We start from the raw sequence: 25682 nt of genomic DNA on the forward strand, positions 1-25682 counted from the left end.
GAGGAACTAATCAAAGCAGCCTTCATGTTCCAGAGAAGAAAATGTGAGGTCTCAGAAGGGCAGGCCTGCTGCTGCTTGGTGAAGACCAGGGACCAGAACCCAGATTCCTGCAAACGTGCAGCACACGAGGTGGCCAGGCTTTCCCTCGACAGCCTTAATTCTAAGTAAATCCTATTCCGTCTTTGGGTGGGAACACCGGCAGAACACCCTTTCTAAATGTAAAACAACACAACGGTCAGATTCTAGGGCAATGCAGGATGCCCAGGGAAAACTGAGGTCTGACTAAAGAAGACACAGAGGAGAGCACAGAGGTTCCTCTTTACTTGGTGCTCCAGGGCTCTCAGCTGACCAAAGCTGAAAGGAGAACTCAGGCTGCCAGACACTCTCAGGATGACTGTGTTCTCGCTGTCTTTCTCATGCACCTAAAAAAGCAAGAGGCTCTTCTTCCTCTCCCTGCTGCAGCGCTTAGTAGAGTCAGGCATGAACAGGCTTCACATGCGGCTTTGTTTCTATTTGAGACCCAGGAAGATACCAGCCTAAAATGTTGCAAAAGAAGAAAATAAAGATCATAATTGCTCAGGTTTAATCTCTGAGGCTGGGATGCGTCTATCTTCAACAGCATCTCACAGTGCTATCTGGAAGCCCTTGCCAAAAAATGTAAAAAGATCAGTCCTCCATTTCAAACTAATTAGAGTGGCTGTTTAAAAAGAAAGAAAGAAAGAAAGTTTTGGTGAAGACACAGAGAAATGGGAATCCTCGTGAATCACCAGTGGAAACGTAAAACGGTGCAGTTACTAGGAAAAAATCATTTGGTGATTCCTCAGAAAGTGAAACGTAAAATTACCCTACAATCCAGCAGTCCCACTTCTTGGTATATACTGAAAGAATTAAAAGCAGGGACATAGGCCAGGTGCAGTGGCTTATGCCTGTAATCCCAACGCTTTGGGAGGCTGAGGTGTGCGGATCACTTGAGCTAGGAGTTCGAGACCACCTTGGGCAATACAGGGAGATCCTGTCTCTACAAAAAATGTAAAAAGTAGCTAGGTGTGCTGACACATGCCTGTACTCCCTGGTACTCTGGGAGGCTGAGGCAGGAGGATCACCTGAGCCCAGGAGGTCAGGGTTGTGGTGAGCTATGATCACGCCACTGTACTCCAGCCTGAGTGACAGAGTAGGAACCCATCTCTTAAAAAACGCTCAGAGCAGCAGCATTGTTCACATAGCTGAAGGGGGAAACAATCCAAATGTCCATCAACAGAAGACTGGATAAACAAAAGGTAGTATATATCAATACATGCGATTAAATACTGTCTTAAAAAGGAGTGAAAATCTGATTCATGCTGTAACATGGATGAACCTTAAAATCCTTAGGCTAAGTGAAATAAGCCAGACACAAAAGCCCAAATATTGTATGATTCCAGTTATACAAGGTCCCTAAAGTAGTCAAATTCATACAGACAAAAAGCAGAACGGTGGTTGCCAGGTGCTGAGGAGAGGAAGGAACAGGGAGTTACTGGTAATGGGTACTGAGTTTGTTTGAGATGATGAAAAACGTCTGGAGATGGATGGTGGTGATGATTGCACAACACTATGAATGTGGTACTTAATGCCACTAAATGGTACACTTAAAATTGTTAAAATGATCAATTCTATATCATGCATATTTATCACAATTTTTAAAAAATCACCTCCCAGCTTGCAGAACGTAGTGTGTAGCCTGGAAAGAAGTCAAGACAATACGTGACTCCTGTGTAACCTTTACCCACCGGTGAATGCCTAGGGAGGAGGAGGCAGTGTTGAGTCAGAAGCCTTTATTCACACTCCCGAAACAGTGCTGAGTGCAGGCCAGCTCTATAAGCAGCGCTAGTCTAAGAGCCCAGCATCAATGTCTCTTTAAAAAATCCATCTCCAAACACCATCACACTGGGGGTTCAGGGCTTAACGTATGAATTTAGGGAAAGACTGTGAAAGGAAAACAGAAACTTGGGACCCCAGTTCATGATGCCAAAAGGAAAAACTTAAGCTGAAAGTTGAGTCATGCAAGAACTATCTTTCCTTTTGTTGACAGGCAGAGAGCTACAGATAAAAGGTTAAATATCTTCACACTCCATGTTCACCTTATCTTGCGTAAAGAGCCTAGACGAGTACCTAACTGTCCATTCCCCTCCCTGCTCCTTTTGTCTTGGAACCAGTGGATTCAGTAGTGAGACCATACCCTCCCTCTATCGCATCCAGCCTGCTTTTCCCCTTTCAATACCGAAGCCCTCAAAATCATCTTTGGAAAAAGGCACAGACCTGTCTCCCTGGCATGTTCTTAACCTTGGCAAAATTTCTAAATTGATTGAGACCTGTCTTAGGTACTTTTTGGTTTAGAAGACACAGACACTCAGCCCATAACAACCATCTTCTCACCAATGTCTGCAACACCAACTTTGCAACAATCCCATAGACAAATAGGTCTGTTTCTGGCTTTTCTACTGGGCTCCCAGGGCCCATCTGTTTATCTTTGCATCAATAACACGCTGTCTTATTTACTGTGGCTGTTAAATCAATTTCATATCTAAGAGAGTGATTACTGCGTTGTGTGCCTCACCAGTGCTTTAAGGGCACAAAAAATACCAGTGGAAAAGCAAAGACCTGAAAAAATTCTCAATAGTTGGTCTCTGTTAACAACTTTTAGGAATTTTTTGAGCCTATATTTTCCTTTTTATATCAGCACAAGAGTGACTTATGATTTTTAAAACTCCAATTAAATTTAAACCTATTACAATAAGAATTAAAATTCTCAATGAGAAAGTATTGTAACATTTTTCTTTGTAGTAGAATGTAAAATGGCAGTATGCCTTATAATCTATCTTATTTCAAATTCAGCAAAATTCAGTAATTCCCGACTTGGAAAAAGATTTTTTTCAATACTGTTAGATAAACATTCTAGGACGCCACTGTTTTGTTTTAAGCTCCTGCACTAGGTCTCAAAAGACAAGACTAAAAACCAAAATGTAGTTACGTGCTCAAGTTCCACTTCACCAAACCCAAACTGAGTTGGGTTTTTTGTTTTTTGTTTTTTTTTTGTTTGTTTTTTTGAGACGAAGTCTTGCTCTGTCACCCAGGCTGGAGTGCAGTGGCAAGATCTCTGCTCACTGCAACCTCCGCCTCCTGGGTTCAAGCGATTCTCCTGCCTCAGTCTCCTGAGTAGCTGGGACTAAAGGCATGTACCACCATGCCCGGCTAATTTTTGTAATTTTAGTAGAGATGGGGTTTCACCATGTTGGTCAGGCTGGTTTCGAACTCCTGACATCAGGTGACCTGCCCACTTCGGCCTCCCAAAGTGCTGGGATTACAGGTGTGAGCCACCAAGTCAGTCCCCAAACTGAGCGATTATCCAGCCTTTCCAGAAATCAGGAGAGAAAGACATCCTGATTCCCAAACAGACCAGTTTCAATCAGCGTCGTAACACTGAAGTCCTCTGTTTTCATCTCTAACCTGGAGTAACCCAATGTTAGCCCATCAGTAAGTTTTCTTTCTTTCTTCCTATTTATTATTATTATTGTTATTGTTATACTTTAAGTTCTAGGGTACATGTTTTGTCTCCCTATTCCTGCCTTACAAGGAAAAAAAAAACATTGAAATGACCAACTCGCTCTTTGTTCCTTGTTTCTGCTTTCTCCACCGTTTCCTGTCTATAAAGCTCACCTCCTCTGCTTTGCCCCTTGGCACATTTATTCTATTTTCTGGAAGCGTTGCCCAATTCCAGAATCACAAATAAAACCAATTGAGATTTCCGAACTAAATTTGTTGTAATTTTGTCTCCTGATAATACTGATGGCTTCATTTTCAGAAATAGGTAACAGGTCTTTAAAAATTTGCCCTTCTTTAAAACTGACATAAACTGGAAAATATTGTACCAAGGTAATTTGCCAAATGATTAACATCACCAAGTCTCTGTTGTGGAAATGACATGTCATCTGTGTTGCTTTTATGAAGATAATAAAGAAAGCTAGAATAGAAGCTAAACCCATTCAAAAGCAAATTCAAAATAACTTTTTTCCCAACAATCGATTACAGTTAAAGGGCGAGCTGGCCCTCCAAAGCTTGTTTGGGGTCATTTAAAACCTTCCAGTAAATGGTCTGTTTTGATTAACAGAAGGTCTTAATTTTAATATAGTGTAACTTTTACTTTTTGGTTAGCAATTATTTTGTCTGTTAGCAAAGAGATCCTGGCCTATCCTCAAGGATAAGATGCATGAAAATCGGCATCTATGTCCTCTCCTAGAAGTCTCATTGTTTTACCTTCATATTCAGATCTACAGTCCGCATGAAATTGTTGGTATGTGTAGTGTGACTTCAGGTATCAGGTGTCTTTCACTTCTGTAAGGATATACAATTGGTTCTGCACTATTATTGAAAAGACCACTGCCTCCGTCAGCTCAGGCTACTGCGGCAAGACACCACAGCCTGGGCAGCTTAATCAACAGACACTGACTTCTCACAGTTACGGAGCCTGGAAGTCCAAGATCAAGGTGCCAGCTGGTCTGGTTCTTGTGAGGGCATCGTCCTGGCTTGCCAAAGGCTGCCAACTCCCTGTGTGCTCAAATGCCCTCTTCTTTGTGTGCACATGGAGAGTGGGAGAGTAGGAGGCTCTCTTTTTTTTTTTTTTTTGAGTTGGAGTCTTGCTGTCACCCAGGCTGGAGTGCAATGGCGTGATCTCAGTGCACTGCAACCTCTGCCTCATGGGTTCAAGCGATTCACCTGCCTCAGCCTCCCGAGTAGATGGGATTACAGGCATTTGCCACCACACCTGGCTAATTTTTGTATTTTTAGTAGAGATGGGGTTTTACCATGTCAGTCAGTCTGGTCTCGAACTCTTGACCTCAAGTGATCCACCCACCTCAGCCTCCCAAAGTGCTGGGATTACAGGCGTGAGCCACTGCGCCAGCCCTTCTTCTTCTTCTTATAAGGGCACTAACCCTGTCACAAGGGGCCTTTCCTCAAGACCTAATCTAAACCTAGTTACTCCCCAAATACCAACACACTAGGAGTTAGGGGCTTAACATACGAATTTGGGGAAAGACACAGACATTCAGTTCATAGCAACCATCTTTTCACCAATATCTGCAGCACCAACTTTGCAGCACCCAAACGTCCATGTACAAATAGGTGCTTCTGGCTTGTCTACTGTACTCTCCTGGCCTATTTGTCTACCTTTGGATCAGTAACATACTGTCTTATTTACTGTAGTATGTATCAGTAACATACTGTATTATTTATGTATTCCTCTCATATATATGAGAGGAATTACTGTGTTAGAATCTAAGGTAAATTGGTGGTATTTTTTCTGAAACAAATTGACTCTAAAAAATTATACATAATTGGCCAGGCACAGTGGCTCATGCCTGTAGTCCCAGCACTTTGGGAACTCGAGGTGGGTGAATCGCTTGAGTCCAGGAGTTTGAGACCAGCCTGGGCAGCATGGCAAAACCCTGTATCTACAGAAATACAAAAAAATTGCCAGGCATGGTGGCTACTGGGGAGGCTGCAGTGGGAGGATCACCTGACTCCGAGCAGGTAGAGGCTGCAGTGAGCTGAGATCACTCCCCTGCACTCCAGTCTGGATGAGAGAGTGAGACCCTGTCTCAAACAAACAAACAATTATACACAATTACTGTTAAAATCTTCCACTATAATTTTGGATTTATTTCTCCTTTTAGTTCTGTCAATATATATATAGAGATATAGATACAATAGATAGATAGATACATAGATAGATAGATAGATAGATAGATAGATAGATAGATAGATAGATAGATAGATAGATTTCATAAAGTCAAATTTTAGATTCCTTTTTTGGAGTAAAACAGGTTTTGCACTGTTTACAAGTTTATGTCTGGGTTGTAGCAGTTACCTGTATTTCCTATACTCTTCCATTCAATCTTGGCTGCCACAGGCTGATGGATAGGAATGGCAAAAAACACTTTTTCTTGCATCTGGAGCGGAAGCCTTGGCAGCAGACATCAGCTGCTGCAAGTCAGTCAAATGGGTGCATCTTTATGTACTTTTTGAAACGATGTTATTGGTGCCTATAAATTAAGAATTCTTATATCTTCTCATAGAGTGGCCCTTTAAACTTTATGAAATGGCCCTTGTTACTTCCACCAATGCTTCCTATTTACTTGGAAGTCTACTTGGTCTGATATAATACAAGATACACCAGCTTCCTTTTATTGGGATCATCTGCAAATTCAAACACTTGATGTGTACATCTATTTTTAACATTTCTTTCTTCTTCTATTTAACTGGTATCTGGTAAACACTATAGAGTTGTTGCTTGCAGCTTAAGTTCAAAGAGGATTGTATTTGCTTCTTACAGCAGACTGTGCTGGGGGCTCTCGCAGTCCCAGGTCACCTTAATCCACTCCGGAACTGAGAAGATCTAAAACTGGGTTTCAGTCCCTGGCGCTGCTCTATTTGTAGGTCACCCTAACTCCTTTGAGGTCTTTAACTTGGTGTTCAGCTTCTCTAGTTGCTTTCAGCTGGTAGCTGGTCTGAAACAATCCAGTCCACCCTTGCTGGAAGCGGAATTAAGAGAACTTTTGAAGTGAGATATTGTATGGTGTGTGATATGAATCACATTCATCTTTCAAGGGGATCTTTAGTGAAATACACAGTTTTTCCTCGTGATTTAATGCAATTACAGTTCATGAATTCCCTATGGGGAAAGGGGAGTAGCATCCTTCCTTCAGGGTCAGTGTGGGGCAAAAACAGAGGCTTCCTAACAGGGACAGGAAGGTACACATTAGAAGTGTATTCGGAGCACACATACATAGACACACACACACACACTCTCATACACACAGAGACACATACACACGTGCACACACACACACTCATACACAGACACACAGAGGCACATACATGCACACTCATACACAGACAGACACACACACACACTCATACACAGAGACACAGAGACACACACACACACTCATACACAGACAGACACACACACACACTCATACACAGACACACAGACACACACCCACACAGACACACACATGGACACAAAGTGACAGATACACACACAGACACACATTCACACACACTGAGATGCAGGCACACACAGATACAGGCTCATACATGGACACACACCAACACAGACACATATACACAGACACTCATACAGACACAGAGATGCACACACACACTCACATGCAGAAACACATACACATACACCCCTATACAGACACATACACCATACACACATGCACATATGCAGACAGACATCCATCCACCCACACATACATATATGTACACACACAGACACACAATGCTAAACTCAAAGCGTGAATATTAACCAAACCAACAACTGAAGTACATTAAATAATAAAGGTGAACATTCTAATCCTAAATTAACAGAATTTCATATGGACCTTGAATTTCAAAAAACCATGAGCTCTGGAATATACCAGATATATTTCCATTAAGCAGAGCTCAGCCCTTCCCCATAATAAACAAAAATACATACAATACATGTCCTTATAAGGGGGAAAGAAAGCATCGTGAGCTAAAGCATTCCAGGCACGGTTCCACTGTTCTTTTTGTTTGGTTTTTATAATATTTAGCTGAGTGGCTCCCGAAGACAGACAATTGTAACGAGGGCCCTGCAGAGCACAATTTCCTTTCAGCCTTGTATCATCTAAACTCATGGTCCTTACCCTCAGTGTCAGTCGTACGCTGTGACCACAAAAATGTAGGACTAATTTTATCAATGATTTGCATTAAAAAACAGAATATTGGCCAGGCACAGTGACTCACACCTGTCATCTCAGAATTTTGGGAGGCAGAGGTGGCTGGATCACCTGAGGCAGGGATTTCAAGACTAGCCTGGTCAACATGGTGAAGCCCTATCTCTACTAAAATACAAAAATTAGTGGGGCATGGCGGCATGTGCCTGTTGTCACAACTACTCGGGAGGCTGAGGCAGGAGAATCACTTGAACCTGGGAGGTGGAGGTTGCAGTGAGCCGAGATTGCACCATTGCACTCCAGCCTGGGCAACAAAAGAGAAACTCCATCTCAAAAAAAAAAGAAAGAAAGAAAGAAAAAGGCCGGGCATGGTGGCTCATGCCTGTAATTCCAGCACTTTGGGAAGCTGAGGCGGGAGGATCAACTGAAGTCAGGAGTTTGAGACCAGCCTGGCCAACATGGTGAAACCCTGTCTCTACTACTGGGCGTGGTGTCTCATGCCTGTAATTCCAGCTACTTGAGAGGCTGAGGCAGGAGAATTGCTTGAACTTGGGAGGCAGAGATTGCAGGGAGCAGAGATCGTGCCATTGCACTCCAGCCTAGGCGACAAAAGCGTAATTCCATCTCAAAAAAAAAAAACAAAAAAAAAAACACCCAGAATATTTCAGACTACGCCTTTCATGTACATTCCCTTATTCTTGCTTGTCTGAAGAGTAAGGGATATAATTGCAGTGATTATGTTAACAAATGCTCATGAAACTGTTTCTTGCAGGTACATGTCATCCTCTGATGGATGTTGTAAGACAGAAAACAAATGTTGAAAGCCACTAGACAGAACCTGGTACCCACACTTCCACTGTGTGACTTTGGAGAGGCCAGCCTCTTGACATCTCTTCTGAGTGTTCTTATGACAGAAACAGTAATCTCAAAGCCTTTTGTCAAAAGCATCCCCTTGTTTCAATCTACCTGTGGAATCGGGTAGATTGGAAGGTGTTTACTGTGAAGTAAACATACATCTTACACTACTTAGCAGCAGTGTGCTGGTAGACTAACTCTCCGGAAGAAATCGAAGCTCTGAGTGGGGGTTCTGTGGGCATGCAGGGTCAAAAGAGTTCCTCCTTGGCTGATTTCAAACACCCATTGTGAGGCCTCTCAGGGTGGAGTTGGCGAGAGGTGTACGGTTGCTCCTGTCGGCCCGTGCCGTCAGCTCCAGCACCTTCTGCCTGGCGGGAAGGCACGGCTTCTCAGAGAATCACACAGACACACTTCTGCCTGCGAAATAACTGTCCTCCCGCAACACTTGTAATTGGCACGCGCGACAGCTCTACCGTTACAAAATGCCGTTCCATTCTTCGAGAAGCCTCTTCAGTGGTTCCAAAGCAGAAAATTAGCTCAAAATCCCCACAGAACTGTGACATACTGCCCGTTTGTAAAGAGCAAGCGTCTCTTCCTTCCCTGGTATTGGGGTTCTCCAGAGAAACAGAAGCAATAAGATAGAGAGAGATACCCGGAGATACATTAGGGAAACAGGCTCACGCAATCACGGAGGCTGAGAAGTCGCATCATCTGCCACCTGCGAGCTGAAGAACCAGGAAAGCCGGTGGTGTGATCCAGCCCGAGTGTGAAGACCTCAGAACCAGGGGGGTCGATGGGGTGACGATGGCGTGACTCCCCCCAGTCCAAAGTCAAAGACCTGAGAATTCGAGGGTGGAGTCCTGGAGTCTAAAGACCCAAGCACCAGGCCCTTCGATAATGGTCTGAAGGCAGGAGAGTTGGATGTCCGAGATCACGAAGAAGAGAATTCGCCCTTCCTCTGCCTTTTTGTTCTATTTGGACCCTTAAGGGATTAGATGAGGGTAGATCTACTCTCATTGGTGAGGGTAGATTCCGATGCGTCTACTGATGAAAATGCTAATCTCTTCCGGAAATACCCCCACAGACACATCCAAAAATAACGTTTTATCAGCTATTCGGGTGTCTCTTAGCTCAGTCAAGTTGACACATAAAATTGACCATCACACTATCCTACGGTAGAAAAGCTGAGTGAATAAATTCTATCCAGCCAGCAAGAAAGGGGGACCTCAGGAAGACGTGAGTTGGGAAGGGCAAGTCCATCAATGTATCCTTTTTGGTAACAAGGTGCGAGGCTTGCTCGAGGTACTCCTAGTAATGAGTAGTATGGACTGGGCAAGTGATATGATACCAATGAAAGGAATTCATTTTGTGGAAATTATTTACAAATATTGGAAACAAGCGTCCAGATCCCACAGGAGTCTGGGAAATGCCACCCAAACAGGAATATAAGGGAGGAAGGAGATGGCAGGCTTTAGGGGTTAGAATCTGGGGACTGTGAAGGTCATCCGCCTCCGGGCAGCCAGAGAACAGGCTGTTACCTCGCGCTCTTGGCAGTGCAAGTCTGCAGCACACGGACAGGGTGCCATGCTCGTTCATGTGATTCCACTTCCTACGTTGCTTCTTCAACATCTCACCTCTACCCCATATTTCTTTCTAGCCTCCCTTTCGAACTGTTGGGTATTCATGGCCCCAGCCTGCCTATGGCCTCTCTGTTCTTTGCCTTCTCTCAGAGTACCCTTCAGCTTCAACTGTTCACAATAGTAGTGTTAATTATCCAACAGTTATTAAGCCCCATATTTCAGCCAAGTGCTCTGCTAAGTGCCTTATGGGAAAGATCTCACTTAAACCTGACAACAAGGCTGTGTTGCTGACTCTCCCTCTACCTCGTGTGCAAATTCTCGTGAGAAACCCATTTCACCACATTGACATCCCTGCTTGGATAGAGCCACCCCTGGGAGCATGTCACTGATTGCTGGCTGGCTGATGGATGGAGTCTTCCTCAGGCTTCCCAGCGTGCTCTGATCAGCTCGGGAGGGGCAGCGTCATTACTGTGTGTGTGGAGTTTCCTAGGGCTGCTTCCCTCGGCAGTGACTATGGTCAAGAGACCTCCACAGGGGATGTGGGTGTAGCAGGCATCCTAGCTCTGTGCTCATCCAGTGAGAGAGATGGTTCGAGAAGCAGGTGGCTGGCACATATCACAAAACAACAAGCTGAGGGCCTGAACTGCATCATTACTTAGAGAAAAAGTACTGAGAGAAAGGAAAAGGTTTGTGAGATGCCACCAGCAAGAATTTCCAACAGTCCAGTCATTGGCCTGTATGGCTGTGGACACATCACCATGCTGTGTTCTATAAAACTGGCAAGAAACTGGAAGCCAACCCACCCTCTGCCTCCACCCTGGAGGAAAACAGTGCCTTTGAATTTCCTCCTCACAGAATCATTCTGTAGATGTATCTTGGGATCTTATCCTAAGTCCATCCTTTTCTGACCAAGGATACACCTCCCTGGGGCGTGGATGACCTGGAAACGAAGTGGTCACCCACTACCAAGTTGCTCATTGTCTGCGTGAGTGTGTAGCCCCTTCTCTTACACGTTAGAAAATTTTACCTATCTAGTTAAGATGGCAAATTTTTAGAATGGAATTTCGTTTCGCAATTTCAGCTACTGTCACTGCTTTGCACAAAAAGTGTGTGTGTGCTTTAAGAAAGTGATTGTCACGCAAATATTTGCTGCTTAACTATTCTGTGCTGGCTGTCAAGGACTGTGAAGGGTCTGGGATTTCATTTTACTCAGCTAAGAAGCTAACACATTAGTTTGTCACAATTTGGTGGATGCTTAGAGGAAACATGAGAATCCTAAATTGTAGATGAAAGACCTTCTTACTTGCTGCAAAAGCAGTTGCCACAGTATCAGAATTCACGTCTGTTCCTTGCACCCCACTTCCCACAGGGCAAGCGTTTGGTCCTAGATCCTGCAGTGCGCGTCACAAGAAACACTGAGCTTGCAAACCCCCTGGTCCACAGTGGCCGGTGGCTCATGTGCTCTTTCTCCCTCATCTCTTCAGGCTGCTCACTGCAAATGCAATCCTGGAAAATGGCCCTAATAAAGAGCCACGAAGGGCCTTGCATTTCTGCATATCCAGCAAGAACGTACAGAAACAAAAGGCCCAGGGAGAACTGTCTCCCAACATCAGCACATGTCCGTGAGAGGAAAATTCACCCGTCTCATAATGGTACAGACAGGAAAACTTGCAATGACAAGAGAAATCTTTTAACTATACAAACTACATCAACTAACAACCATACTTTGCCAAAAATAAACTATACAAACAGCCATGTTTTGCAAAAATAAGATTTGGACATCCTTTGAAAACTCAGTAATAGTGACATTTCCTTTTCAAGCTGTCCTGGTTCCTTGTATTAACACTGGACTGTATATCAGAATGACCAGAGTTTGAACCCAGAGGCATGGCCTATGAATAGAAGTATCTCCTCCATCTTCTCTTCCCCACTATTTCTTATTACCTTGTAACAAAATTAAACATACTCATTTCTTTCCCTCTAGGCTCTATCATAATTTCCATTTTTCCTTCTTCAGAACTTTAGATTCTTCTCTGAAGACTTGAAATTTTATAAAAGAAAGTCACCATTACCACATGCTTTCAAGAAAGGTGGAAATACGAAATTTGGAACACTAGAGTTCACAAATGTTAAGAAACCACCTAGTCTCCAAAACAAAGGCAAGAATTTACTTATCTTTTGTTTCATCATTTAGATGTTCATCCTCTAAATATGTACATTATTTATGAACAATTCCCATGAAAAGTCAATATTTAACATTTCTGTTGAGGTCAGAATAATAATGATTCTTATATACAATAGTTTTTCCAACTTCTTACTATAACGTATTTTTAAAAATACAGAAGAGTTGAAAGATTTATACCAAAAAAAAAAAAAATACCTATCACTTGGATTCAACCATGGTTAATATTTTACCATATTGTTTTAAATCCAGAAACGTATTTTATTCTGGATTATTTGAAAGGAAGTTGCAAATATCGTGACACTCTACTGATCCCTACCTTACCATACATTTCCTAAAAGGATGTTCTCCTACATAATCCCCATACTGTTATCATATCTAAGAAAATCAATGACAGTTTCCTGAAACTAGTACTCACTCTAATATTCTCTTTAATATTCAAATCTAATTTTTCCAAGTATCTTCTATAGCTATATTTTTAAACTAGCAGCCAATCAAATTCCATATTTTAAATTGTTCTTACCTCTCTTTAGTCTATTTTCAAGTAGAAAGAAAATTATTCTTCCACCTTTCCCCAGACCTCACCGACACTGACAGTTTTAAAGACAGCAGGCCAGTTATCTTTTAGAACAGCCTAGCGTCTACATTCATCTTATGCTTCCTTTACCAACAGTTTTAGACTTCTTCATAACATCTTTATATTTGGTCAGCAATTTTCTCACTTAATACAAAGACATAATTGAGATGAGTGAGAAACTAATGAAAGGAAAACAGGTATTGACTATTCTGATCTCCCGGACAGGCCTAGGATGGCGCCAGCCAGGAAGTCACTGTCTTGGTAAGTTTTTGGGGCTGGATCTGGGTTGGCTGACATAGTTAACAGAGAATTCAGGAAGATAAATCACAGGCGCGCTTGAGTCAGATTCTCAGGAGCTGTGAGGATTATATCAAGAGCCAAAGGTATTCATCAAGTCCGAGGTTAAACTTCACCACGAAAGCAAGACAAAGACAAAAGAACCAGAAGCAGAACTTCAACAGTCAGACTCGAGAACAAAGACAGACAGCCGCTGGGTGTAGGATGGCACCGCCACGCCCACTGTTTTTAGTCCCACGCTGGGTGGGGTAAACGTGCGCAGCGCCTGTCAGGGCAGTCATAATACGTTTACGTGCATCAGAATATCAATTGCCATCAATGTCTCCTTACATCTTCCATAGGGTCCCATCATTTTCTCAATGTAATTTTGACATGCTCTACTAAAGAAATGTCACCGTAAAGAAACGAAGTTAATGACTAAGTTTTAAATGGTCACTTTAATAAATCTTTAAAAATACATTTTTAGAATATATTTTAACTATATCTTATAGAACCTCAAAATTATATCATTTATGTTAGAAATCAACAGTCAAAAAAGATCCAAAATGTTAAACGTCATATGAAACAAATATGCTCACTAGATAAACATGAACATCAGGGCTGGCAAGGATTACAGTTGTCAATATTTAATTATAAGGCTTCTTCCAAACCCTTAAGTGAAACATCTAATTAAGAAAATGCTGACGTGCAGGAACAGCCTTTCCCTGGCAATGCCATCTCTAGTTGCTCCTCCATTTTTTCTAGTAAGACAATGCTTGCTCATTACTGCCTTTCTAGTATGAATAAAATATATTTGGTATCACCACACAAAATAGTTTACAAGAAACATAATTATAAAAATAATCTGGAAGAGAGTTGACAAAATGAATGCTTTAAGAAGTCATGTCTTTATTACAAAATGCATTTATCTGTACTTTGAAATGGACTATTATGGTCTCTTTATCAGTACTAATAGGAATATTATTTTGAGATACTTTTAGATTACTAACGTGAGGTTTTTTTTTGTTGTTGTTGTTGTTTTTGTTTGTTTGTTTGTTTTTGAGATGGAGTCTTGCTGTGTCACCCAGGCTGGAGTGCAGTGGCGCGATCTCGGCTCACTGCAATGTCTGCCTCCCAGGTTCCAGCGATTCTCCTGCCTCAGCCTCCTGAGTAGCTGGGACTACAGGTGCGTAACACAATGCCCAGCTAATTTTTGTGTTTTATTAGTAGAGATGAGGTTTCACCATATTGGTTAGGCTGGTCTCGAACTCCTGACCTCGTGATCCGCCCGCCTTGGCCTCCCAAAGTGCTGGGATTACAGGCATAAGCCACCACGCCCGGCCTTACTAACATGATTTTTAAATTTTTATTGGAAAGAGTATAATTCTTTGGAGTCATTTTGTTCTAGTGGAAATTCCACAAATTACTTTGGAAGTAGATTTTAATCCTCATTACTATCTTAATTCATTAAAAGTACCTGGTTATACCTATGTGTGGAAGATATAGATTGATTTCCACGAATTCAATCTTATACTTTCCACATAGCAGCTAGGTGGAATTAGACAATTTCTTATTCTGAGTCTCAATTTCTTCATCTGTAAAATGAAAATAAAATTCCTGCCTTGTAGGTACATTTTGGGGATTTGTGATAATGTCCATAAGACATGCATGCTATATTTGGTGCCTCGTAGACCCTGAAATACCAGCTGTTACTTCAAATGCTAAGAACCCTGGCTTTATGGAATAGTAAGTAGTTGACCAATGATCACATCAATCTGTGAAACATGCTTATAAAAATGTTAAAACCAGTAAGTAAAACAGAGGTCTGAGGCAGACCTTTCCTTGGGAATATATCACCTGCTTCTTTAAAGTGCACTTCATATATTGAAACTGTAGTTCCCTAGGATTCAATTATTTGCATTAATTTAGCAACAAAACTTCTATTTGAGGGGAGGGGTTCATTTTATTTGATGGAGACTCAGGTCAACTGGATTATGAAGAGTCCTGCATGTACAGGGATGGTTTCCAAGTCTTCACACTGATATTAGGGAATTGAATTAAATGTTGCATTTTACAATACATCCCCACTTTGCCTTTCTATACAACTAGTGACATTCTCTGAAATAGAATTATTAACACTAAAAGCCTGATACGAACAGGAGCTTCCAAGGTGAGTTGTGTCCTCATCCTCATGACTGACATTATATAGAAGTTCCACAATATTTAAAAATAATTTCAAGTTATGGTTATAAAGAAAGCAATGATTCTAAGAAGATTATATAGGTATACATGCATTTGAGAAGAACATTTAGTTCAACTTTGCCTTAATAACCTCTTTATTAAACAAGTGAAGCGAAAGTCTTAGCGTGGCTGTTTTTCTAGTCACTGCCAAAGACCACCAGCTTCTAAATGATATGTAATCATTGCAAAGTTCCATAATGGTGAATCATGACAAAGCGTTTATTTGATTTCTTTTTTTTTTTTTTTTTTTCTTTTTTTTTTTTTTGAGACGGAGACTCGCTCTGTCGCCCAAGCTGGAGTGCAGTGGCGCTATCCTGGCTCACTGCAAGCTCCGCCTCCCGGGTTCACGCCATTCTCCTGCCTCAGCCTCCCGAGTAGCTGGAACTACAGGCGCCCGCCACCGCGCCCGGCTCATTTTTTTGTATTTTTAGTAGAGACGGGGTTTCACCATGGTCTCGATCTCCTGACCTTGTGATCCGCCCGCCTCGGCCTCCCAAAGTGCTGGGATTACAGGCGTGAGCCACCGCGCCCGGCGCGTTTATTTGATTTCTGTGCTTTACAAGAGACGGCATCTTCATTATTTCTACCTCTCAAAAAGGGGCAACTTTTTTCCAATACATAATGAATAGTATTTATTCATTTGCTTGATGAGTACTACGTAGTACATGCTGTCTAGTAAATCATGTCCTGCTAAATACGTGTCTGTGTAACACTACTCGTGAGACCATTAAATGTGAAGGTAATTTTTGAAATTTTTGCCTATGAATTGTAAAATTCTGCATATCCAAAAAGGTAGGTGGTTTGACTGTGTAAAATGAAACACATATCCGCACTGCACCCATGAGGGAAGAGGTCCTCTGTAAGTGCAGGATATGTGGCTGGTATTTGTAAATGTTAACTGGTATTTTTTTCCCTAGCATTTTCACTTTCCTTTGTCCCTCCTCACAGTGAATGATCCAAAGGTTTATTTTGAGGGAAAGCAATAGACTCTACTCCCCATGGTTTTTATGTTAAAACAACAAAACAAAACAAAAACTGACAAGCTAGGATTAAAGCAAGAATAAGAATGGGAAACTCCCTCCTCCCAGACAGTGGGTGCTTGGCTGGAGGCTGCATCCGATGACCGCAGCGCTCAAAGACACTGTGAACCAGGCACATCCTCAACTCCAGATCGTCTGAACAATTCAAAGAATCTCATCTTCAATCAGAGGATATTATTAGAATATTGCTTAGCCTGGTATTTTAAGGACAGTAAAAGATAATGTTACGTTTGGCTGTTTTTTCTTGGTGTCCTGAAATGTTTTGCTCAGTGTGGTTTAAAGGTATCTTAATAAAGTCTACCTCAGTGGTCTTCAAACTATCTGTAGTGCCGGATCATTTTTCCAATTTATTGTATGTAAATACTTTTAAAATATAATAAAAATAGAAAAAATGGTAAAAAAATATACAGGCCGGGCGCGGTGGCTCAAGCCTGTAATCCCAGCACTTTGGGAGGCCGAGACGGGCGGATCACGAGGTCAGGAGATCGAGACCATCCTGGCTGACACGGTGAAACCCCGTCTCTACTAAAAAATACAAAAAACTAGCCGGGCGAGGTGGCGGGCGCCTGTAGTCCCAGCTACTTGGGAGGCTGAGGCAGGAGAATGGCGTGAACCCGGGAGGCGGAGCTTGCAGTGAGCTGAGATACGGCCACTGCACTCCAGCCTGGGTGGCAGAGCGAGACTCCGTCTAAAAAAAAAAAAAAAAAAAAAAAATACAAATGTGAATCCAAATGTTTAATTATTAGTCAACAGACATAAAGCTCCTCTGCCAATTGCTATAAAATTTCTAAATGCTTATTCTCCCTTTCTGTACTTACCTCTTCGTGGACAGGGAACAAGTAGCCACCTGGTAACTGCTCGCAGGTAGCTAATGCCACACACATTGAGAAGCACTGTTCCAGCAGAGAAAGGAGACGCCCCTCATTTTAGAGGGTCTTGAAGCACCTGCAGCAACAGTAAGGAGCGCTCCTATCTTGCTTGGCGTGTGATGTCATCTGTTGTGTAGTTTGTGATCACTGTGTGTGTTCACCATCACCTGTATATGCAAAGCCGCCTGTTTATACTCCCAGTCCTTAACTTGCTGCCACATTCCACCATGAATGTCCAGCCCCGTGCCTGCCCCTTCTCTAGATGTTTTCCTAGACCTCAACTCAAGGTGTGTATCCCAGAGGGAACGCCTCGTCTGCGTGACAAACCCACATCTTCTGTGGTCCCCCCTTTATGAGTGGCGCTCTCCTCCCGGCCACGTGACATCATCGTCAGCACTTCCTCTGGCTTCCTCAGTCTCACCTTTGTGCTGCCGGTCTCGCGAGATTTGTCCGTTCGGTATCTTTTTCACCGTGTTCATTCCTAGGCTCCATACCTCTCAGGTGCTTATTCCTGGAGCCTCCTATGATATAGGAGCCTCCTATGATATAGCTGATAGCTCCCTGCATATCAGCTCAACCCTTCTAAAGCGCAGCCTGCTCCTGCCACTTCTCTACCTAAACCGTGGCTTTTCCAGTGTTTACTAAACGTGCCCAGTATCCAAGGCTCTCCCTAGTTTTAACGCTTTTCACAAAAGCTGTGCTCCTAACAAATGGAAAGCCTCGTGCCACGTGACTCTGTGCCTCCATGCATTTGCTCGCACTGCTTTGGTCTCCTACAGTGCCCTCCCTCAGCATCATCTCCGGGCCTCCTTTTCTCTCTTAGCTCTGTGCTCACAGCAGTGTGTCTGAAACCACTCTTGGATCATTTATCTTATTTTTCTTGCTTTTTGATAAGATCCATTCCAGTTCTTTCCCTGATTACTCAAAAATCTAGCTCCATGTGGATCTTAGATGGAAAAGATATAATACAGGTTGACAATGAATACATTAGCCTTCACTGCAGCTCATAGCAATAAACTCTATTTTGTACAAAAGATGCTGACTGTAGGTAATAAATAAACATATATTTAGAATAATGAGTATCATGTAATAGTAACAGTTATTTATTGAGTGCTTATGTACCAGCCACCACAGAAACAAGTTTGTATATATAATCTCTTTTAATCCTTACAACATCTCTTTGAATAGGCATTATTAATTCCCATTTTATGAATGAGAAGGTGAAGCTTAAAGAGGTTAAGTACCCAATGTGAATGCTTAGTTAGCATTCTAAGAAGAATCATAAAATGAGATGTGAATCAAATTCAATCTGACTTCAATCTGTGCTTTAAAAACTATACTAATTTACATGAGCTGTTATGATTACGCAACGCTGAAGCGTTCAACTCCCACAGGACTGTCATTATGAGCTTGGCACAAGTCAAGGGCTATGCTTGTTGGATAAGAAATTAGAAAACACTCAAAATGTGTTCTTTAAACGCACAGCAAAAAAACATAGAACTGCTAACTCAAATGTTCAAGATGTAAATATATCCCAGCTACTCAGGAGGCTGAGGCAGGAGAATCAGTTGAACCAAGGAGGCGGAGGTTACAGTGAGCTGAGATAGCGCTGCTGCACTCCAGCCAGGCTGGTGACAGCGCGAGATTCTGTCTCAAAAAAAAAAAAAAAAAAAAGATTGAAATATAACAACAGAGAAAGAGGATAATGTACAGCAAAAGTCTACTGCATAACACAGAACAAAATTGTTTTCTCGGGTTTAAGCAAATACTTCATATGGAAAACCAAGTTGAATTCATTATTACTTTTAATGAAAGAAATGGTCACGTGACAATTGTACACTGAGCTCCCTGTTCATCCCTGAGGAAAGGCTAAGTCCCGGCAGAAAGCGTTACCAACTTTGGAAAAACTCCAGACAATGAAACAAAGAGACCCAAGACAATAATTATTCTGAAAGGAAGACATTGAAACTGCCCCTGGGTTCTTGTAAGATTAGAAACCCAAGACAGTGGGTATATAAGGAAGAAAATATTTTCTTCATCCATTCAATAAATATTTGCTAAATGTCCTTCATGGGCATGCGTTCCCTTAAGTGTCACAGGACAAAGAGTTTATAGTCTGATAACGGATGTAAGATGTGAATATAAATCACAGGGTTTCAGTGGAGGAAAAGACAAGGGCTACCCAAATGTACGATTTGTGATGCTACTGATTATTCTGCAGATTAGAAGTTTGATCCCAGAGTGGTAAATGCATTTCCTTCTGGGTGTTACACAGCGTTCAGTGGCAATGTTAATTAAACTAACTCTTATCTTCTGTAAGTCATGCAGGGAAGGTAATGATGAAAGATTGGCATGTACGATAATTTGTTCTCCCAAATAACTGAACTAAAAGATGTCATTTATTACAGTCACATGGTAAATATAATGAATCATTTTTCTCTCTCAGTCTTTCCTTCATCTAGAATGTTTCTTTCAATAAAACATGGCTCTCAATTTTCATTTCTGTGCCAAGAAGCAGGTAGTAATCATAGATAACACTTTTTTTTTTTTTTAGCATTTCTCCATATGTTACTTAATATATTATTTCAATTAATTTCTGGAGTACCTTGATACAGAAAGTATTATCGCCTCCATATTATCATGAAAGAAAAAGTACAGCTAGGGAAAAATGAAAAACCCGCCCAGAATTACTCAGCTAGCAATTGGTTTGAGGTGGAATCCACCTTGTCTGGTTTCTGGGTCTACAGGCTTCATCACATTCGAGGCTGCCTCAGTGTCAGAGGAATCAAGATGAGTCCCTCCAGTCACTTTACTGCCAGCCATGCTGACAAGCCATTCAAGCAGCCACTGCAATGTATCCACAGTAATATTATTTTAACAATGGAACTCAATCACTCAAAAAAAAAGAGTATATGCTTGCTAATAACTATGACTTATACAAGCTATAAATACTTCCTGACTAGAAGTTTACACTCTACCAACATTCATACACAGCAATTATCAATCTATCCACCTTACGTATTGCTAGGAATTCTTAGATTTGCAGAACAAATGAGAGAACAAGACCTTTACAAGGTGTATTGTGTGGTTCAAACCAGAAGTGTAAAAAGAGGTAGTGACGAGGGGTGAGTGAGACCGAAAAACACTGAGGTGTAATATATACATGAAATGCACAGGGAAGCCAAGGTGAAGATCAAAGGTGTTGGATCACACATCTAGGGATGCAGGACAGTGAGGTGAAGAAAGACAGTTCAGTATCCTCTGGCTCGGATGTGCAGCCAGTATGTCCTGTGGAGTGAAAGGGGCAGCCTCCGTTCCATGAGCCTTTCACTTAAAAACCCCTGCTGCTATTCAGCATCTTTGTTTGGGAAAAAAAGCCTCTAATTGCAGGAGAGTTTGCATATTTTCCTACTCAAGTTAATTTCACTACTTTGAGTTTTTTTTTTTTTTTTTAAGCCAAGTACAGAATCAGGCAAATGTAAAATGTATGCATTATTGTCAAAAAAAGTATAAACTGTTAGTAGGGCTTTCCTTTCGAATTCAGTGCCACAGCCTTAAAATTAGATCCACATTTCTTACAGATAGGTTTATGTTTCCTTTATATGTGTTCACATTCTCTCTCATCACTCTTTTTCTTTTTCTCTGACATTATCCATTTCTCCCTTTCCATGTTCCCAGGCTTTTGAAATTTAAATTCTTGATTTTAATACTAACCACGCAGGCTAACAGCAGCAGCTATCTGCCAAGTGACAGATGAGATGGTAGGAGCAAATTTAAATTCATTGTGTTAGGTTTGTTTATTCGGTGTTATAAATCACCACTGCAGAAATCCAGGAGGGGAAAAAAAGCCTTCAAGGTGCAGTCTGTAGTACTGAAAGAAAAGTGACCTTAATACTTTCTTCCTTCCCCTTCGTCTCTTATGTTTTAGTGATTGAAAAATGAGTGGGGTATGATGAGAGGAAGGGAATGTGAGTAGCCGTGGATCTGAAAGGAAAAATGGTATGTGCTCACAGTACAGTCTGCTTCCTGCCTGCGTGTGCCTTTACCTGCGGCTGCAGTCAGCAGGAGCACACAAACTCAGGAGGATTCTGCAAAGCACCTAGCCGTGTATATTACTTCTCATGGCACTTACCTAAAATCCAATTTCATGGCCAGATGCAGTGGCTCATGCCTATAATCCCAGTTGTGCCTAGGTGGGAAGATTGCTTGAGGCCAGGAGTTCAAGACCAGCCTGGGCAACACAGGGAGACTCCACGGATTAAAATTGTCCAGGCCTAGCAGCTCACACCTGTGGTCCCAGCTACTCAAGAGTCTGAGACAGGAGAATCAGATCGCTTGAGCCTGGGAGGTTGAGGCTGCAGTGAACAGTGATCATACCACTGCACTCCAACCTGGGTGACAGAGGGAGACCTCATCTCAAAAAATAATAATTTAAAAATTCAATTTCTTCACTGTCTGTAAAACTGAATGCATTTGTTAATTCAGAATAATCTCATGTAAATAATGTCAAATGCAGTGATATTCAAAAAGTGTCTGTGGCAAATATTTGCACAATATAAACATGAGCTAATATGTTCAAGAATTGAAACTAATACCAGTTCTTTCACTGGCCATGCTGCATATTTCAGTGCCTATCTGTTAAAAGCACTAAGACTAGCGTTTAAGGTCAGTGTGTAGATCTGTTTGCTCATAAAACATTAATTGCATAAATGTTAAGGACCAGTTGCCAATAACAATGGTCTAATTCCTCAGGTATACGTATTCCAGTGAGTTTTCCAAAAGCAATTAACTGATAGTTTTAGGGAAAACTATCAGTCGATAAACATGTCATAATATAGTATTTTTTAATGAGTGGGAACAACCTTTTGCTTAACTGCTTATTCTCTTTTTTGAGATGGAGTCTCGCTCTGTTGCCCAGGCTGGAGTGCAGTGGCGCGATCTCGGCTCACTGCAAGCTCCGCCTCCCGGGTTCACGCCATTCTCCTGCCTCAGCCTCCCGAGTAGCTGGGACTACAGGCGCCCATCACCACGCCCAGCTAATTTTTTGTATTTTTAGTAGAGACAGGGTTTCACCGTGTTAGCCAGGATGGTCTCGATCTCCTGACCTCGTGATCCGCCCGCCTTGGCCTCCCAAAGTGCCGGGATTACAGGCGTGAGCCACCACGCCCAGCCTTTGCTTATTTTCATATTGACATGAATATCATGCAATTTTGTGAAATTGTAATTATTTAAATTGTGAATGAGTCAGGATCAGTATGAATGCAAAATTTACTCAGGATTTTTTGAAGGGAGTAGGGAATGGCCTCACTAGATTACAACGCAGAAACCCCAGTCTGTGAATTGGCTCATTTGCCTTTGACCATTTCACTATTTCTTTGCAGCGTTCAGGATGAAAATTTACCCACTCAAGAATAACAATATGCTCCACTCTCTAAAAATTAAAACTCATCTTAGTTCTAAAACACATTTTAAAAGAGCAATGTTTTTATCACGACTCTCGGAAGTGAAAGGGGTGTTGTGTGGGTGTGTGTGTGTTTAGGGAAGTGGCTTCCGATTCCCAGTGAAAATGTTCCCATGAAGTCAACGTTTCCGCAGTAACTCAGGGCACTGTGGCAAGTTCTCAGGAGCTCTAAGGTAATAATCAGACATGTCCTGGCCATTACAATTCCATTTGTGTCAGATGGTGTTATGCATGTATAAATTAAGTAGATGTCACACAAAGGAGACCCATCCCACTTGGGATAAGACTAGGGGCTGGTCCTTAGAAATCAGGAAAGCACAAGGTCTCACCATTTCTTAAAATACTTGCTGCAGATGTGTGTATTCTGTCTCCCTGCATACCTACTATATTCTGAGACAAAGGGACTTCAAAAAGTCCTCAAGAAAACCACACAAACGCTCTAAGTAGCAATGCTTCTGGTAGAAGAGAAACAAAATTCTGTCCCTTCCTTCAAGCCGCCTTAGGATTCATTCTCAGAAAGCTGGACAAAGCATGTTACAGCTTATGTCTGAAAGCCCGCAAAGCCAAGGAGTAAGGATCCAGGAAACGTGCAAGGAGGGTGCCTGGGGGTTATGGAAGTTACTACAAATATTTCATTTCCTAAAGTGTACCTGCGAAGGTGAGTGCGGCAGGCGAAGGGGTCAGGGGTCCCAGCAAAAGGTATACGCGCGCCCGGACCACGCTGCTACTCACGCTTCGCCATCCCCGGAGTCGCCGTCCGAGGCCCCCTCCTCGCCGATGTCGGGCAGGGTAAGGAACAGGGTTCTGGGGCCAGCCCCGGGGGCCACGTAGGCGCCGGGCTCTCGCTCTCCGGGGCCAAACTGGCGCGGGTTCCGCGGGAGCGCGGCCCAGGCCCCGCCGGGGCCCGGGGTCGGCCGCGCTGGGACCACCAGGCGTGCAGGGGAGCAGCCCCCGCCGGAGGGAGTGGGGGGCTGGGGCAGGGCTTTAGCCGCTCTGGGGCTACTGGGCCACGAGAGCAGGGTCCCCACTGCTCCCGCGGCGCGGCTGGCGGTGGAGCCCCGGGAGTAGGAGGCGGGGAGCAGCGGGGCGGGCGCCCGCCGCGAGGCCGAGGGGGAGTCCGGAGCAAGGGCGCGGAGGAGCGTCGGGGTCGGGACGGTGCCCAGCGGGGTGCCCGCCCTGGAGCCCCCCGACCTTGCAGCGGCAGCACCTCCCGAGGGTCTGGAGGAGGGGCCTGCGGGGGGCGCCGTCGAGGTCTCGAAGAGTTTGGCCAAGAGAGACCCAAGGTCCAGCACAGCAGCCTTCATGCCTCGACAGTGGACACGCCGTCCTCGCCGCCGCCCGAGAGTCCAGACCGCGGGGATCCGGCCGAGGCGGCCCGGGCGGGGGCGAGGAGCCTGGGGTCCCCGCACCCGGAGCCCCGGAGGCCCCTGCCTCCGTCTCCTCCCCGAGGAACCGCCCAGGGCGCTCAGCTCCGCGCCGCTGGGGTCGCCCTTCGCCGGTCCGGGTCCGGGTCCGCCCGCCGAGCGCCCCGGCTGCGGGGAGCAGCCCCGCCTCGTCCCAGCGCCGCGAGACCCCCGAAGGCCGAAGGGCCAGGAGCCCCGGGAGGCGCGGCCGCCGCCCGCCGCCCGCCGCGCCCGCGGTTGCTACGTTCAACACACCCCGCCGCGCTCCAGGCTAATTGGGCCCCAGGTGCGGCTCGGGCTGTGCCCGCGGGGGACGCCCCACTCCTCGCCTGGTTCCGCCTTAAAGGAACACGCCCCCATTTCCCCTGCGCTTGGAGCCTCGCAGATCCCATCCGAGAATCCTGGCTCCAAAAGGTTCTGGAACTTACCCAACCTGACAAGCTCGCACGTGCTGAGGTCAGGTCACCTCTCTGATGATAGGGAAGGTAGGTAGAAAGGTGTACTTGGGCGAATGAGCTTGAAACAGCAGCGCCCACCTCCCTACCCCAGGGTGCTGCTCAAAGGGTGGGGTGGGAGCGACAGCGAGGTGCGCCACCCACGAACCTGCAAACAAGACTGGCTCTGAGAGCTAAAGTAGTAAGACCCACGCACGCCTATTTAAACACCTGTCGGAGTGAACCAAGAGACTGTGTAACTCAAATGTTTGAGAACTCAAATTATAATCGGAACGACTACAAATTCAAAGACAGATACGGAAGGCAATGTTTTTTATTAAGTAGAATAAATTGTATTTTACTTAATCTGAAAATCATATGTGAAAGGTAGAGTGTATGGGTGCGAGCATCCAAAGGGGTGTGGGGTCAGTGTTGAACAGAGTAAAAAATAAGATACTGCAGCCAGGCGAGGTGGCTCATACTGTAATCCCAGCACCGGGATTGGGAGGTGGGAAGATTGCTTGAGCCCAGGAGTTCCGGACCAGCCTGGGCAACAATATAGGGAGACCCCATCTCTACAAATATTTAAAAAAAAAAAAAAAAAGCCGGGCGTGGTGGTGCATGCCTGTAGTCAGATACTCAGGAGGCTGAGTGATCACTTGGGCCTGGAGTGAGCTGTGATCGCACCACTGCATTCCAGCCTGGGAGGTAGAGTGAGACCCTGTGTCAAAAAAAAATAGTAATATTGACGGAGTTTGTCCATTAATATTCAGGGGAGGATCTCAGGAGATACATTTCCTGATTTGGGGTAGGGAAAAGAGATGAATTAAGTCTGGCAGTGAATAAACTGACATTCATCCTTATATACTTGAATCTTTTGTAAGCTATCAAACTGGAGTCTGAGCCACGGTAAACTTCTGTAGTAATGCTAAGTTTTGCGTTATTTGGAGGCAGTTAACCAGTCTTCTGCTCGTGATGTCCGGTCACGATCCCTTTTCCACATCTAACTGCCACCAACAAAC

The 25682-nt window shown here is 43.6% G+C and overlaps 1 protein-coding gene across 6 annotated transcripts in view; it reads right to left on the bottom strand.

The window, feature by feature from the left end:
• LOC105466555 (family with sequence similarity 149 member A) overlaps positions 1–24456 on the bottom strand; it is a 65326-nt gene extending 40870 nt beyond the window's left edge. For 3 of the 6 annotated variants that reach the window (XM_024788119.2, XM_011715507.2, XM_024788118.2), the window contains exon 1: positions 23556–24454. In XM_024788119.2, coding sequence (XP_024643887.2) covers positions 23556–24127 — 572 coding nt within the window. In that variant the 5' untranslated portion in view covers positions 24128–24454. Of the gene's footprint in view, positions 1–23555 lie in introns of all 6 variants that reach the window. The other 3 variants (XM_024788117.2, XM_071092718.1, XM_071092717.1) reach the window with 2 other exon arrangements.
• Between the last annotated feature and the right edge of the window lie 1226 nt (positions 24457–25682).

The sequence above is a fragment of the Macaca nemestrina genome, chromosome 3, assembly GCF_043159975.1.
Source record: "Macaca nemestrina isolate mMacNem1 chromosome 3, mMacNem.hap1, whole genome shotgun sequence".
In the NCBI taxonomy this organism is placed as follows: Eukaryota; Metazoa; Chordata; class Mammalia; order Primates; family Cercopithecidae; genus Macaca; species Macaca nemestrina.